A 15159-nucleotide genomic window follows, 5' to 3' on the forward strand; every position below is an offset into this window, starting at 1 on the left:
CTAGAAGAAACCACTAGCATCAGATAGAAATGTTCCATTACAGGATAAAGGTGAGATCATAGAACACATTTGTATTGATTTGCAGAGATCATTTCCTCAAAGAGACAGCTGGACCCACTAAAAAGCTCCCCCACAGCACAACAGAGCCCCTGGATCCTCTCACAGAGTGAAGGCGGACACACCTGCCCTCAGTCAGCACCTGAATTACAGCCATTGGCTCAGAGCAAACATCAAGTCCTCCGGCTCCCTCCTCCCAGACTGATGCATATCATACGGATCCACCTCAGCTGCTCTGTGACTGACAGGAAGCTGCTGCTGCTGACACCTGTTGTGTCTCCTTAAAGCTGCGCAGGGCTTCAGCAAAACGTGTCGTCTCGCCGTTTAACACCAGCAGCCGCTGCATCCTCACCGGGGAAACACAAAGGCTTGTTGTGTAACTAATTGAGGGCTTTATTGTTGCGGCGGGCAAATGCGCATTAAGGGTTACGGTTTGTATGGTTGCGATCATTAAGACATTCCTGCGCGGATTGGGGCGACAGAGAGACAGCGGCTTTACATAATAAACTGCATGCTTTTCACGTGAAATGCCCCTTTAAAAGCGGGCTCTCCACAGTCACATTGAGGCACATCGTAAACGAGCGGACCCGAGAGGAGTGAAAAGTCCGACAGCTGCACTTTGTTGTGTTAAATCGGTGTCAGTATGGTGTCGTCGTACCCGCTACCGGAGGGCTTCTCCGACTTCGATGTGTTTTCCCTGGGATCTTGTCTGCTGGTGGAGGGTGAGTGTTTTCGTTTTGTCTTGGAATTCAGCCAAATACTACGAAGGAGGGCTGCGCTGGCGGTGCGTTGCAATAACCTATGACAGGACCTGTCGCCACCCAGTCGCTGCTGCTGCTAGCCCGTAGCGATGTGGGAGGAACAGCTGTTTCTCTCGCTAGAATTCTGCAAATCAGCACCCACTTATAGAAAATAAACAAAGACATGAGCGCAATATTTGCAGAGAGCGCGTTTGCGCAATAAGCGCCGCGCTCTCATTTCCATTCATCGCCGCAAGCTGTCCTCACTCAAGATGTTTATGTTTTTTTTATTTGCTCCACCAAAGGTCTGCTGGGCTTCTTTCTAAACGCGGTGACAATCGTTGCTTTCCTCAAAGTGAGAGAGCTGAGGACTCCCAGCAATTTCCTAGTGTTCAGTTTAGCGATGGCTGATTTGGGCATCTGCATGAACGCCACGGTCGCCGCTTTCTCCAGCTTTCTGAGGTGAGTGATGTAACCACCCCTTTCACAACGCACATCAAGGTCTAAAAGCACATGCGGTTGGCCAAATGAAATGTAATGAGAAAATAATGCCTGACCACCTGTCTTCGGGTTAAATAATCTATATCGAGCTGCAGAGTCTAATCGATATGAACAGTGGAGGCTGCACAGTGGAGTGGGAGCGGTCTGTTTATGTGCACAAGCAGAGGATTTTCAGATTGCAATCAGGAGATGAGAGATGTTTCTGTCAGTATTCACCAGTTCAGGGATTTAATATTCTATATATATATACATATTATTCGTCTGAGAATATACACCCAGGTCTGAAACAAGCACAATGATTGTTGCTTGAAGGGTTTCTTACACCTATATTAACACATTTGCTCAAGAAAATGATGTGTTTTGGCACCTCTTGATTTAATGAGCTCCCCATGTAGGGATGTTTTTACACCCACTTATCTGTGCTCATCTGTGAACACACCCTCTGCCTCCAGGTACTGGCCCTACGGCTCTGACGGTTGCCAGACTCATGGTTTCCAGGGTTTCATGACAGCTCTGGCCAGCATCCACTTCATCGCCGCCATCGCCTGGGACAGATATCATCAGTACTGCACCAGTAAGTTGACACCTGCTCCTGCAAAAACAAAGTGCATTCAGTTCCATTTCCTCCACCAAACATTCACACATGACTCGAAAAGTCAACAAGCGAGCTGCTGTTTTCACATTTGTCACAGACTGCCCCGATCGCGATGATAAACAGTGACAAAATATGAACGTGAAGTGCGAAAACAGAGCAGCTGTTATAAGCAGATGACCCAGTGTTGAAACTGCTACCTGGGAGGCTTGAGTTTTAATAAAAACCCCTTTCACTGAGAGGAAATTTCCCCTGCTATTTTTAGGCACCCCGAATAGCAGGATACTTAGGAAGGAGGAGGTGACTCAATGCTTGACCGGCCGGCTGTTCATACATCATTTACAGAGGATATTAGACAGCTTGTTGCTCTGGTTTACACCAAGGACTGTTTATAAAGATGGAAAAACTCTGTGTGATGGCAGCCACCTTTAATTACACATAACTTTAAGTCATGATACAATTTAAACCTGTGAGTTATATAAAAATTAACCAACCGTACAATTGTTATGAATGGGGGAAATGGCTTTAGCGAACAAAGCTTCTTTTTTTGTGGTAGGCTGTGGCTGTAAATGTATTAAATCTGCTTTAAAGTTGGGTATTTTAACGTAGGGCTCTATGGGGATTGACTCACCTTTGGAGCAAGTTTCAAGTGGCCATTGGAGGAACTGCAGTTTTTGGTACTTACAGGTTGCGTTACGACTTCACTTCAACAAACTGCTCTATTGGCGTGCTTATATATTAGTTAAAGAGAGGCTCCTAAGCAGTTTGAAGAATGAGAAAAGCATGTGCCTACAAGTGTGTCTTCATGCTCTTAGTCATGACGAATCTTGTTCTTGCCAGGGACGAAGCTGCAGTGGAGCAGCGCTATCACCCTGGCTGTGTTTGTCTGGCTTTTCACTGCCTTCTGGTCCGCCATGCCCCTCATCGGCTGGGGAGAGTACGACTACGAGCCCCTCAGGACCTGCTGCACTCTGGACTACACCAAGGGAGACAGGTAATGTAGACTCCTCACTGTGCTGTCAAGATAGATCGCTTTGTATTGTCGTTCATTCGCTAGAATCTTTACACTCATTTCACAGCTTTCTGTGCATTTCTCTCTCCACAGAAACTACGTGTCTTACCTGATCCCAATGTCCATCTTCAACATGGCCATCCAGGTGTTTGTTGTCATGTCCTCCTACCAGGCCATTGCACAGAAATTCAAGAAGACCGGAAACCCCAGGGTAAGCTCTGTAAAGAAAATAACCACAAGGACAGACGGGATCGGTTTTGCTTCTGTTGGTCTAAACACAAAGTGAATTATCTGCATGATGCATAGAAACTGAATAAATACTCTTCAAATTCCAAGAAACTGCCATTTTTAGTAACAGACCAGTTGTAACTAATGCATAAATCCTCACAAATATGCAGTCCGTGTAAAGACTCCCCATGCTTTGAAGTCACCCATTGAAAGGAATCCGAGGGATTCTCCTTATGCCGGCGTAAACACAAACTCCCTCGCACGGCCCTTATTCAGAGTAACAAAACACACTATGAATGAGGAGCACGCACGCTGTGACGTATATAGGTCATTGCTGCAGGGGGAATGGGTGCAGTAGCTAGTGTGCAGTGAAAAGAACAATGTATCTGCAAATAGCAAGGTCAATAGTGGGGTCCTGCAGGGGCTGAATCAGGTGGCCCCACTTTATGTTGCATAAGCCTATTACTTACAGTCATCTGAGTTGGCTGGAGACACTTTGATTACAAACACAGGAGAGACACCAGGCACTCCAGCAGAACAATGCAATTACGTAACAGTCGAAAGGCTTATCGTCACACAGTGGGTCTGTATGCCATAAAACGGGGAGGGATAAAATTGTCCAGAAAGTGTCTCACAGCCTAAAAATGGTGACATTGTGTGCCTGAGGTTGTTGGTTTCAAGACACTGGTTAATGTGAAGTCATGCTGTGCAGTCAAATTGTGTTAGCAGTTGTAGTAGAAACATTTCAGTGAACATGAACTAAAAGCTACTTGAGAGGGGGAGGAAAAAAAAAACTGCGAAATAATATCTACTTTGACCCTTGGATTACTACAGCTTGACCCTTCTCTCACACTGTTTCTGTTTCTAGGTTAACATTAATGATCTTAACACATACTCTTTGTCTCCCAGACATTATTCCAGGCATGTGACTTGCCTCCGAGCAGAAAACCTCATGACACAAGGGATTTTTGTCTCCTTCTCTTCTTGTGGTTGACCGCTAATCATTTTCGCTCTGATCCTCTCTTTTCCCCACTTTCCATTCCTTTCCTTATTTATCCTTCTTGCTCTGCAGTTCAACCCCAACACTCCTCTTAAGACGATGCTGTTCTGCTGGGGCCCCTATGGCATCCTGGCTTTCTATGCCGCTGTGGAAAATGCTAACCTGGTCTCACCTAAGCTCAGGATGGTAAGGACGAGCGGCACACACCTTCACATGAATACGGTGCAATATGATTACACTGTAACGCCACTATATTAAACTGTTTTGTATTACATGTTGGATACACAGTTGAATATAAGTGGAAGGTGAAGGATCATGACATTGGTAGCTTCATGTGTAGCCAAAGTTGGATAAATAAGTTGCTCCATTTGTGCACCAGGCTTGCCTAATTTATCTACAAAGACTAACATTGTAGGTTATCTTGCAAAAAGTCAACACTTTCCATGAGGTCTTGATATCCTCGTGTGTGTGTCTCTGCAGATTGCTCCCATCCTGGCCAAGACTTCTCCCATCTTCAACGTCTTCCTGTACGCTTTGGGAAATGAGAACTACAGAGGAGGCATTTGGCAGTTCCTCACCGGGGAAAAGATTGATGTGCCTCAAATTGAGAATAAGTCCAAATAAACTAAGCATGCAATAATTACACACCATTTACTGTCCTGGTGGTTTCTCACAGTTAGCTAGATGTTGGTGTCTGTGAGTGTCTGTGCATGTGTTGTCTTGAGCAGTGACTGCCGTTGCCCCTTGTGTACACTTGTCCTCAATTTGCTTCCCATTGTTTCTACAGTTATATTTGATAAATGATTGGCATACAACTATTTCCATGCTGCTGAAAATTAACAATTTCAAACAGCTCCAAACAGACTAATCAGAGCAGCGTTAGTCCACTATATCATATAGGAAATACAGCGAAACTTATGACTCGGCTACCTCTGTAACAAACATGTGATTTCTCAGCTGTTGTTTTTTTTTTTTTTTAGTTTTAATGTAATTTCTTTTATTACATAGAGGATGACTTTCATTTTGAGTTCAGTCTAATGATTGTTACAACAAACAGATGTTATCAGTGTTTGGACCAAATATCCTAATAGGTTCAAGGGTCACATATAATACAAATGATATTTAAAAAACAAACAAGTAACTTAGGCAGTGTCAAATCAAATTTTGCACATTATAGCACATTTAGGCACTTCATATTATGAAGAACAATTTGCAGAACATCAGACATCAATGTAGCACAACTTTTATACCAGTTGAAGCATGATATAAATAGATAGTCCTCTAGGCAGCACATACTGCCAGCAGGCAGCCTTTGCAGCTTTGCAAAAATTAAGTTGAGCATTTTCACCCTTGCCTTTCTTTACCCTCTGCTTAAAAAAGAAAGTCCCTTAAACATTTGAGACCTGCCAAAGGACTGCAGATGGAAATTAGCCTAAAGCAAACTCTGGTGCAATACATCAAATGGCAACATTTATGTTTAATATTGTACATGGCCCCCTTTTAAGTAAACTGATTAATAATAATAACTTTAATTCAACAAAATAAGTTTTGACATTAACTGTTTGTGTCATCCCTCTGGGCCTGAGGAACAATCAACCTTATTGCATCTGTTGATAAAATCTAAAAGCGTGTACAAGCCACTGACATCTCATCGTGCTCTGTGAGGTTGTGACTGATCACTGTATCTGGGGTAGAACTGCATTAATCCTCTAAACAAGAAGACCATTCTTCAATACACAGCCCCCACGACAAGTTAGAGATTAGTCAGTGGCTGTAGATTAACTGGACATGCTTCTCGCCTCCAGATCCGCAATTGAAATAAAGGCACGAGTCTTTGTGACAATAAAACATCACCCAAATTAGAGAATCTGGAAAAAATTATTGCTATCTACTTGATAGAGCTGGAATGGTGCATTCCTAGTTTAGATTGGACTTTAAATTTAATTAGCTGTGGCGGTTCCTCAATGTTTGGAAATCCCTTTAATGACCAAGACTGAGAGACAACCTCATTTGAGGTTTGCATATCATTCAATAATGTTTCTTCACATATGATTTAGCCTCTTCACAAACCCGACCTTATACACAGAGGATTATTTATGACATTTCTTTAAACTGTATTGTCTAACCGTTAAACAATACACAATAACATAATGGTTATTATATAATCACAGTTCTTTCAGTAGGTTTCAGAAACCAATTAATCCACTCTTTTGGTATCGTCTTATTGTAGGATATAATTTATAACACCGAATGTTCTCAACAAACAACCCACAAACAGACACAGACATCTGGTGAGAGAAAAGGAAGGCAGACACTTTAGACATGTGGGACAGTTTACCAGATCACATTTTACAATTTATGTGGCGTACATGCAATTCATGGCACAATCCCCCAACAGCACAAATAGGACCATTTACACATGATTTTCCCATGTAAACGGATGAATAGTTTTAAGTGTAAGTTCTTTGAAATCCTTGAATATTAGTTAGTGGTAAACATCTGGATATGTGACGTTAGGTACCTGGAAGACAATGATCCTTTTCTATGAAGTGTAGTTATTGGTCCCTTTGAAATCTTGTGAACAAAAAGTGGATTTTGTGTCAGTTGATTTGATGTTTATGATTTACTGAAAGTAATCCTCCACAGACGGCTCACATGCAGTGATCCAGTAATTATTTAAGTATGAATAAAGGATTACAACTGTCTGAACCTCTTTGTGTCTTTTTTTTTGTTTTAATCATGCTCTAAAAGCAGCAGGAGGCTCATCTAATACATTTTAACTACCATTAATAACCGAGGTGATGCTTCGGAATATCCACAGGGTTCATTAATATTGTTAATATAACATTGTAGACAGTGTGTAGCTCATGTGACATGAGTTCAGTGGTTGAAAGCTGCATGTAATTGTTCATATATTCTATGCTGATTTATAACTTATTTTACATATATGGTTTGTTACAATAGAGTATAATGCTATATTATTTACTCCACTACATTTGTTTGACAGTTTTAGTTACTACTTTCTTTGTTATTATAAAATAGAATCAGAAAAAAGACTGATTTATTACGGGTAAATGAGAAATACAATTCAAAGCCCTATGTAGAACCTAGCTACAGTAAAAATAAATAAATAAATAAAAAGGTGCTATAGAAGTGTAGACCAATTATCATTATTATAGATTAAGATATATAAAGCACTTCAGATTAACTTTTACCACAGGCAACATCAATGTCATGAGTTCATTACTGTATCAACAACTTTAGCCTGATAATACACTGTATGTGAAATGTGCCACTCTGCATAATGAGCAGTTTAGCCACGTTACCGTTAATAGTGTGAATGCATGACTTGTACCCATTTCAACACTGTGCTATTGCTGCTCAAGTCAGAGATCCACCAGCGGACGTGTCTCAGTGCAATTACAGTGAAGTATGCGTTCGACCAGCATGATGAAAATAACACCCAGAGGTTGTAACATACAGTAGAAGCCCCCAGTTGGCGTTTTTCTAAGCAGATTAATTGACGACAGCCTGTCAGTGAAGCGAGTTGTTGCATAATTATGTACTAACCACACATGTGCAGTGGGCAAACCCGGATCCTGTGTCATCAGCAAGCATCCCGTTTATTCTCAGCTAATTCAGTCATCTGAAGGAAAAAAAAAACATACAGATAAAGCTTTTCAGGTGACGTAAATATGCGCTCAAAAATGAGGATTAATTTTGCCACATGCGTGAGTTCTGAACTGATTGCTTTACTTAGAATTGACATGGAAGGTTTACCAGAACCTAGATGACGTATACATCAAAGTCCCCAGACGCTGGTGGACATATGGAGCTGTCATCTGGTGGGAAGAGTTACTTTGACCCCACTTCCTAAACCGCTGTAGGCCTTTATCAACTGCCAACACAAACGGATTTTTGGCGTTTCAAAGAACATTATGCAAGAAATAATTGGAAAAATAAACTCCACATCAAAGAAAATTAGTAGTGAGTCCATCCAGTTCTATTCATTTATACTTCTTGGTACACTTTCTCCAGGGATCAAAGTAGCAGAGCATCACTAACTCTGCAACTTGAGATGAAATACGATGTGCGATGAATATGTTTTCTTAATTGAGAAAATTGAAAGTGATACATAAGAAATTAGTTTATGTTTTGCATGTTTCTATCTGCAATATATTAAGATTTTTAAAACCATATATTGTAGAAGGATTTAACAGCCTTTTGAGAATACAAAAATATCCAGCAATAAAAAAAGAGTTTATTAGTAGCTAATATTAGTGTGTCGTCACAGATGATGTCCACAGATTAATTATTTAAAGCTCACTGGCCGGAGATTTACATCAAATAACTGCTGGATTATGTTATACTTTGAATCCAAATGTCTGGCAGGAAAGTACGGTTAGCTTTTTTTTTTTTTTTTTTCATCAGCTTTCCCTCTCTTACAATCAAACATATTCAGGTACTTAGAGTTCACTGAGGATTATGTCTGGTCAACCAATGAAGTTTTCATATGGGCTTTTTGAGAGGATTACACTGCAATATGAACACAAGTGCAGGAGAAACAGAGAATCAAAGGGAGTGTTCGAGAAAGAAAGAGAAGTTCTATGAATCAGCACTCGCTGAGCAATGATGGAGAAGAAAAACTAAAAATAATCTGGGGGCTCATGAGGACTGTTGTAATACAGGATAATGTTGGTAACTGTCCCCAACTTCCAATCAGCAAAAAGCTACACATCATGTGATTTGTATAGATTGCATTATATTGATGCTCCCTGCAGTGCATAGTAAGTTAATTTTCTATCTTTGATTAACTATACTAATAAAGATTAGGGTGATTGTCAGGACCAGAGGGTAGAATAGTAACAGATGTAAAAAATAAATAAAAAATTAGCTTGCATGACTACACTGAATCAGCATGCTGTGAGAAAGGAACCTACAAGGCTACTTACCTCAAGAAAACACGTCATAAAACACTCAAAAATAACTGGAGAAATACTAGTTTTCAGTTTGGTTTAGTGTTTTTGTTGTTGCCGTTTGTTTTTTTAATAAATATTAATGGGTATTGTAACAATATAAACCTGGAAAATATGCCCGTGGAATGCTACCAATAAAGATGGAATCACCATTTATATTATCTCACCTTTTTTAAGAAGTGTCCTTACAGTTCTGCATTGGGTTAAAGTCTTTATTTTTTTTCCTACTAATTCTACTTCTTAAACATGAACACAAACCTGACAATTTAATAAAAACAAACCAAAAAAAATGAATTAAACTTGAGGCCGTGACAGGGCTGTGTGCTAAAGATATCAGCATGCAAACAACAAGATGCTCATAGCATGTTTAGCAGGTATACTGATTATTATCATAGTTGTCAGCGTGCTAACATTTTTCAAATTAACACTGAAAAACAATCTACAGCAGGTTAATGGGGATTTCTTTTTGTTTCATGCTGTCAGATGACAGACAGATGGTCAAGAAAACATTGCAGCCATCCCATCTTTACACCTGGTTTTATTTTAGAACATTTTTGCAGGTGATGGAAAATCCACTTTGTTACTTAGTGAGGTGGATATAAATAAACAGTCTACCCAACCAGAGGTGCATAAATCTGTCAGATCAGTGCCAGTTCCTCCACTACCCTCTTTGTTTTGTCTTTATCGAAGCAGACGGTGATTCCAGCACCTCGTGACTGACCTCAGGCCAGCCGGGCGCAAAAAAAAAAAAAACAATGTGAAATGTCAGTCTGCTGCCTCAGATGTGAAGCTGATTATATAACCCTGACACCATAAGACTGCACGCGCACACACACAAGCACACACAGCAACACACACGCTCCTGTTGAGCAGCCACAGGACAATCAATGGTAATGCTGAACACAGCTGCTCTTCTAATCAATTCATTGAATCTGAGAATACGCACGATTTGCTCACAGAGTGGTGGACGCACGAGAGAAAGCAGCACGGGACCACCCAGCGCTCACATCCAACCTCGAGAAGACAACAACACACACCTCACAAATCACAAATTAGAAAAGCATATTTGTTTGAAGAAAGTATTTTTACAGGATTAGTGTCACAGTGTAATCTGGATTAAAGTGGGACCGTGCGTCACTGCTCTTTAGAAATCGCTGTTTTAGATAATTAAAGTATACACTTTGACCAGTATAGAGTGGAAAACACTGTGATCGCTTCACACCCTGGCTTACACTGACACAGACACAGAAACGTACATCTTGTCCACAAGCAGTGCTTTTACAAACATGATGTTAGGATCATTTTGTGGGGTTGAACATGCTCTGCTGCTGGTGCTTCCCTCACACCCAGACTCACTACCTCCTTTTGGTTAACATGCTGACTTAAACTAAAACCGACAGACAGCATGTGAACAGTTCTCTTCTTTTGTCAATTACTCCCCGGTCAGCATTAGCCGCAGATATGCTTTGATTAAATGAATGGATTTCAAAAACGGGGATGATGTTGCTTTTCATCCACCCGGCTGCATGGATTATCCAATCAATCAATCTTTTTTTTTTTTTCTATTTTTGAAATGCAATATGCAGGACCAAGTAAAGGATGTATATATATAATCTGTTACTGCTTTCCAGTTTTCATACAGCACACTTATATAAACACATCTATTTGAAGGCCTCACTCCTGACTGCTGTCTTCTATGAATGCTTCGTGTTAGTGCTAACAGACAGTCCATTAACACAAATTTTCCAACCTGAAAACACATCTCCCACTACTGTAGAGTACAGCTGGAATGCCAACTATGTGAACTTTGACAGTCATTGAATTTGTCTTCATTAGATGTCTGTCTCCTCTGAAGCAGCAAGTAATTCGCTGATAGTTTATGCAGCACTTCACCGTGATCCACAAAACTTATCCGATGGCTTTACTGGACTCTTTGCAATGTCTGATTGTGAGCTGAATGTCTGTCAAGCAGCAAGACCAAGAGTCTACATTCAAGCAGGAGAAGAGCAAACTTCAGAGTTCTGTCGTAACAAACTCACAGTGACGATGTTTAACAGTTGCAATTTTACCATCTTAACTTGCTAATTAAACTTAAGCAAAGTACAACTGAGGCAAGAATATTAGTTATTTGTCGTATTTGGTGACAAACCGCAGCACTGAAACTGCTCTTATTATGATTTGAAACGACATTTAGGGTGTCGAACAGCTCTGGTGTTATTAGACGGTGAAACATTTGACCATGTGGCTACTAGAGACGGTCCTCTGGTGGGTCTTATAAGGCTATATGAAGAGTTCATTTGCAAAAACAGATAACTCCATCTACACACACCTTCAGAAAACCCACTTTTCCATCGCTTATCTGAGACAATATCAATCAAACTTAAGTTATCTCTATTTTTGTCATTTCTACTGAGTCAAATCCACTCAGCTTCAGTTTGATTGACATTATCTCAAGCAAACAACAAAGAAAAAAGTTTTCTGAAACTTTACAAAAATGAAGTTATCTGTTTTTGCAAATGAACTCTTCATACCTGATACAAAAAAAATAAAATGCTATCACGTACGGGATTCCACAAGGATCTGTTCTTGGGCCACTGTTAGCCATCCAGTACATGCTTTAACTTTTTCAAATTCTCCAGGACAATAAGGCTGACAAAAATAACTGTGCACCCAGATTTACACACCATTCTCACTAGATGACAACAGTCCAGCAGACTTATTGTCTGTGTCTAGAGAAAGAAAACAAATGGATTCAACATAACTTTCACCACCTAAGTAAAGACAGAGAGCTGCACCTAAGTCATCTGAAAATTACACCTAAAATGATAAACTTTGCATCCAAGTAAGACTTAGAACATCTCAAACAAGCCTATATTTCTTGTAAGGTGGACTATTGTAATGTACCCTGTACTGATCTCTGTAATAAGAACATTAGACATTTGCAGTTCATTCATAATGCTGCTAGAACAAACCAGAAAGAAATAGCACATCACTCCAGTTCCTACATTCTTGCACTAGTTTCCAGTTAATTATAGAATTGAATCAGAGGCCCTACATGTTCTCCATATGGCTCTCAATGGCCAGATCCCAAAATATATCAGAGATGTGTTTACTGAGTGTAAGATCTGCAGGAGACTGGTGAGCTGGGGGTGTCCACACTTCAAACCAAACGTGGTGAAATGGCTTTTAGCTGAGACGCTGCTAATAAAGTTTAGATTTGTCCAAACTGTAGCCATTTTAAAAGGTAGCATTATTTTTGTTTGCTGTTTTAAAGTAATGTGCCACTTTTACGTATGTTTGTAAGTTGTTTGTATTTTTATTCCTTTAATTTCAATATTTTCCCACCGTTTTAATGCATCATGTAAACTGCTTTGAATTTGCCTCTGTGTACAAAATGTGCTACACAAATTAAGGTGCCTGGTTTTGGCACAATACTGGACAAACAGAATATTTAACTTGACTGTGGAGCTTGATGAAAGGTCAAACGGTCACCAAAGTCATTTCAGTTCATCCTGAGGAAAACATAACTGTGTATCACAACCTCAAAGCGATCCACCTCATAGTTGCCAAACTCATAGTTCTGCTCGAGGAAAGTATCAGTCACCAAGTTTCACAGCCAACCAGCTGCTAGTTGTTGAAATATTCCAATCTGGACCAAAGCACAGTTATTTAATTATTTTATTTCTTTCCATCTTTCAGTCTTTCTTTCTTTTCTCATTTCTTTCCTTCTTCTCTTTGTCCCTTTCTGCCTCCTTTTAGCTAATTCAACAGGAAACATATGATCTCTTTCCATCTTTTATGATACCTTTCCTTCTGTCTTTCCTCTCTTCTCTTCCTTTCCCACCTCATGTATTTCTTTTACTTCCATTCTCTCTTATGCTTTCTTCAGGCCTTCTCTCTTTCAGTCAAACAGCACAAAAGTTTCCAAACCTAAAGATAAAAGCTGTTCTCCCATTTTTGCATTTTGCAATGTATTTACTTTGACCTGAGGTGAAATCAGGATGAATATCTTTCTTATCTACGGTTAAGTGTTTCGCCCTCCAGGGCCTGCTGTATTTATTTAAGAAAGGGATTTCAGAACACCTCCCACCTCTGCACGCTGCTGCTGGAATGCAAACCACATGGACTTTGAAACACTGATAGTGTTGCAGGCAGCTTGTTGCTATTGTGTGAATATTTGGTCCATCTCTACCTTGAAACTATCTATTTGTTTCATTGTATTAAAAACAGCATAATATTGTAGCCATTCAGCCGCAGCAGTGTTATTTTTGGTGTTTATGCTGTGTGCATTTGGCTGCAGTGGCTTAGGATTTTGTATGGCTGCTAGAAATTAATACTTTGGCAACCGCTCAAGATTACATGGTGATCTTGAATCTCCTGAGCTACTTTCAAATCAGATCAGAGCAGAATCACTGGGAAAACAGCAAAAAATGTTGATCCCCTAACACAGTCAATCCAGTTATGAGGACAGTGCTGGCCCCGAGAGGACACTGAACTAAAAACAGAAAAATATTTTCTCCCCTGAAAAAAAAAAAAAAAAGAAGAGGTGACTGATAGTACAACTAAACAAAGTCCAGCAAGTGTATAAACTGACTGGGTTTGTGTTTATGCAACTTTTTCATACCTGTGTGTGTCTGTGTTTATGCCTGTGTCCGTGTGTGTGTGTGTCTCTTGGGTGAACCAGAAGCCAACGCAGAGTTCCGGCCTTGATGCCTCCGCTTAAGCTTCACTATATTCACTGAGGGAAATAAATGTGATTATCGGAGCTGTTCTTTCACTAATGTGACGTAACAGTTCATCTAAAAATAAAACTGAAAAATGTTGAGCCCCTTTTTGGTTAGATTCCTAACATTTATTAGCGGGATTTAACTCGTCTACGTCAAATAAAGCTCCGAGGGGGGGGAAAAAACACAACAGTCTGCATTTCTGTGATTTGTTTCAAAGAAATGAGCAGCTTGTTTGGTGGTTTTTAAAGCTGAATTCATTGCATTCAACTCAGGACTACTGAAACATTTTAGTCGCTGTCTGTCTGGCGGTCTGACAAGCGTACGATACACCGCTGCACTTGTCAGAACTTGCATAGGAGGGCTTGATTCAGCAGTCAGCAGTAGCAGGAAAAATGTTATCTTCTCTTTTTGAAGTTGTTGAATGTTGTGCTGGTTCCAAATTTGTTTGTCTGCATATGAATGCACCCTTGCTCAAACAGATTTCAACAATGATATTAATATTGTATTTTTTAATTTTAATTTTTATTATATTGGATAAACTAAAAGAGATATTCAGAGTTTATATACAAACTGGCCATGAAATCTAGATATCAAACATGGCCTAACACCCTCCATGTGCTTTACTGGCTATTAAAAAGTAACTTTATTTAGAAGAGGTCCATCCATTCATCCATTATCTATACACCGCTTAATTCTCACTAGGGTCGCGGGGGGCTGGAGTCTATCCCAGCTGACTTAGAGTGAAGGCAGGGGACACCCTGGACAGGTCACCAGTCTATCACAGGGCCACACTTAGAGACAGACAACCAACTGCACTCCCATTCACACCTATGGACAATCTAGAATCACCAATTAACCTCAACATGTTTTTGGACTTGTGGGAGGAAGCCGGAGACGCCGGAAAGAACATGTAAACTCCACCAGGACGCACCAGAACAACTGCGCCACCTTGCAGCCCTATTTAGAAGAGGTGATATCCTAAAACAGACTTTATAGTGATACAACACCTGTGATGGTGCATAGACCTCCTAAAAAAAACAATGATTTTATTCATAAGTTCTTTTATCATTTATGGACAATTGTCCAGATAACCCAAAGATTTTAGATGATTTCAACATCTACATTCGCTGCCCCACTAAACTCGTGGTTACTGGGTTTTTATGCTTCACAGATTCTTTTAATCTTGTTCAATCAGTTTCTGCTCCTACACATCAGAAAGGTCACACACTAGACCTCGTATTATCATCAGGTTTCCAGCCTGGGAGTTGCGGATGTGGGGGTCTCTGATCATTTTTGCTTCTGTTTAAGTCAGGGTTTTCCATGTAT

General features: G+C 40.2%; 1 protein-coding gene across 1 annotated transcript; it reads left to right on the forward strand.

The window, feature by feature from the left end:
- The first annotated feature begins 319 nt into the window (after window positions 1-319).
- Window positions 320-4780, forward strand: rgra (retinal G protein coupled receptor a). The gene is made up of 7 exons (XM_008286429.1): window positions 320-779; window positions 1103-1259; window positions 1751-1872; window positions 2731-2884; window positions 2996-3113; window positions 4203-4316; window positions 4611-4780. The coding sequence occupies exons 1-7, from the start codon at window positions 701-703 to the stop codon at window positions 4752-4754; spliced, it is 888 nt and encodes a 295-aa protein (XP_008284651.1). The 5' UTR covers window positions 320-700; the 3' UTR covers window positions 4755-4780.
- Window positions 4781-15159: the final 10379 nt, after the last annotated feature.

This window comes from Stegastes partitus, unplaced genomic scaffold (genome assembly GCF_000690725.1).
Source record: "Stegastes partitus isolate 25-593 unplaced genomic scaffold, Stegastes_partitus-1.0.2 Scaffold455, whole genome shotgun sequence".
Taxonomy (NCBI): domain Eukaryota; kingdom Metazoa; phylum Chordata; class Actinopteri; family Pomacentridae; genus Stegastes; species Stegastes partitus.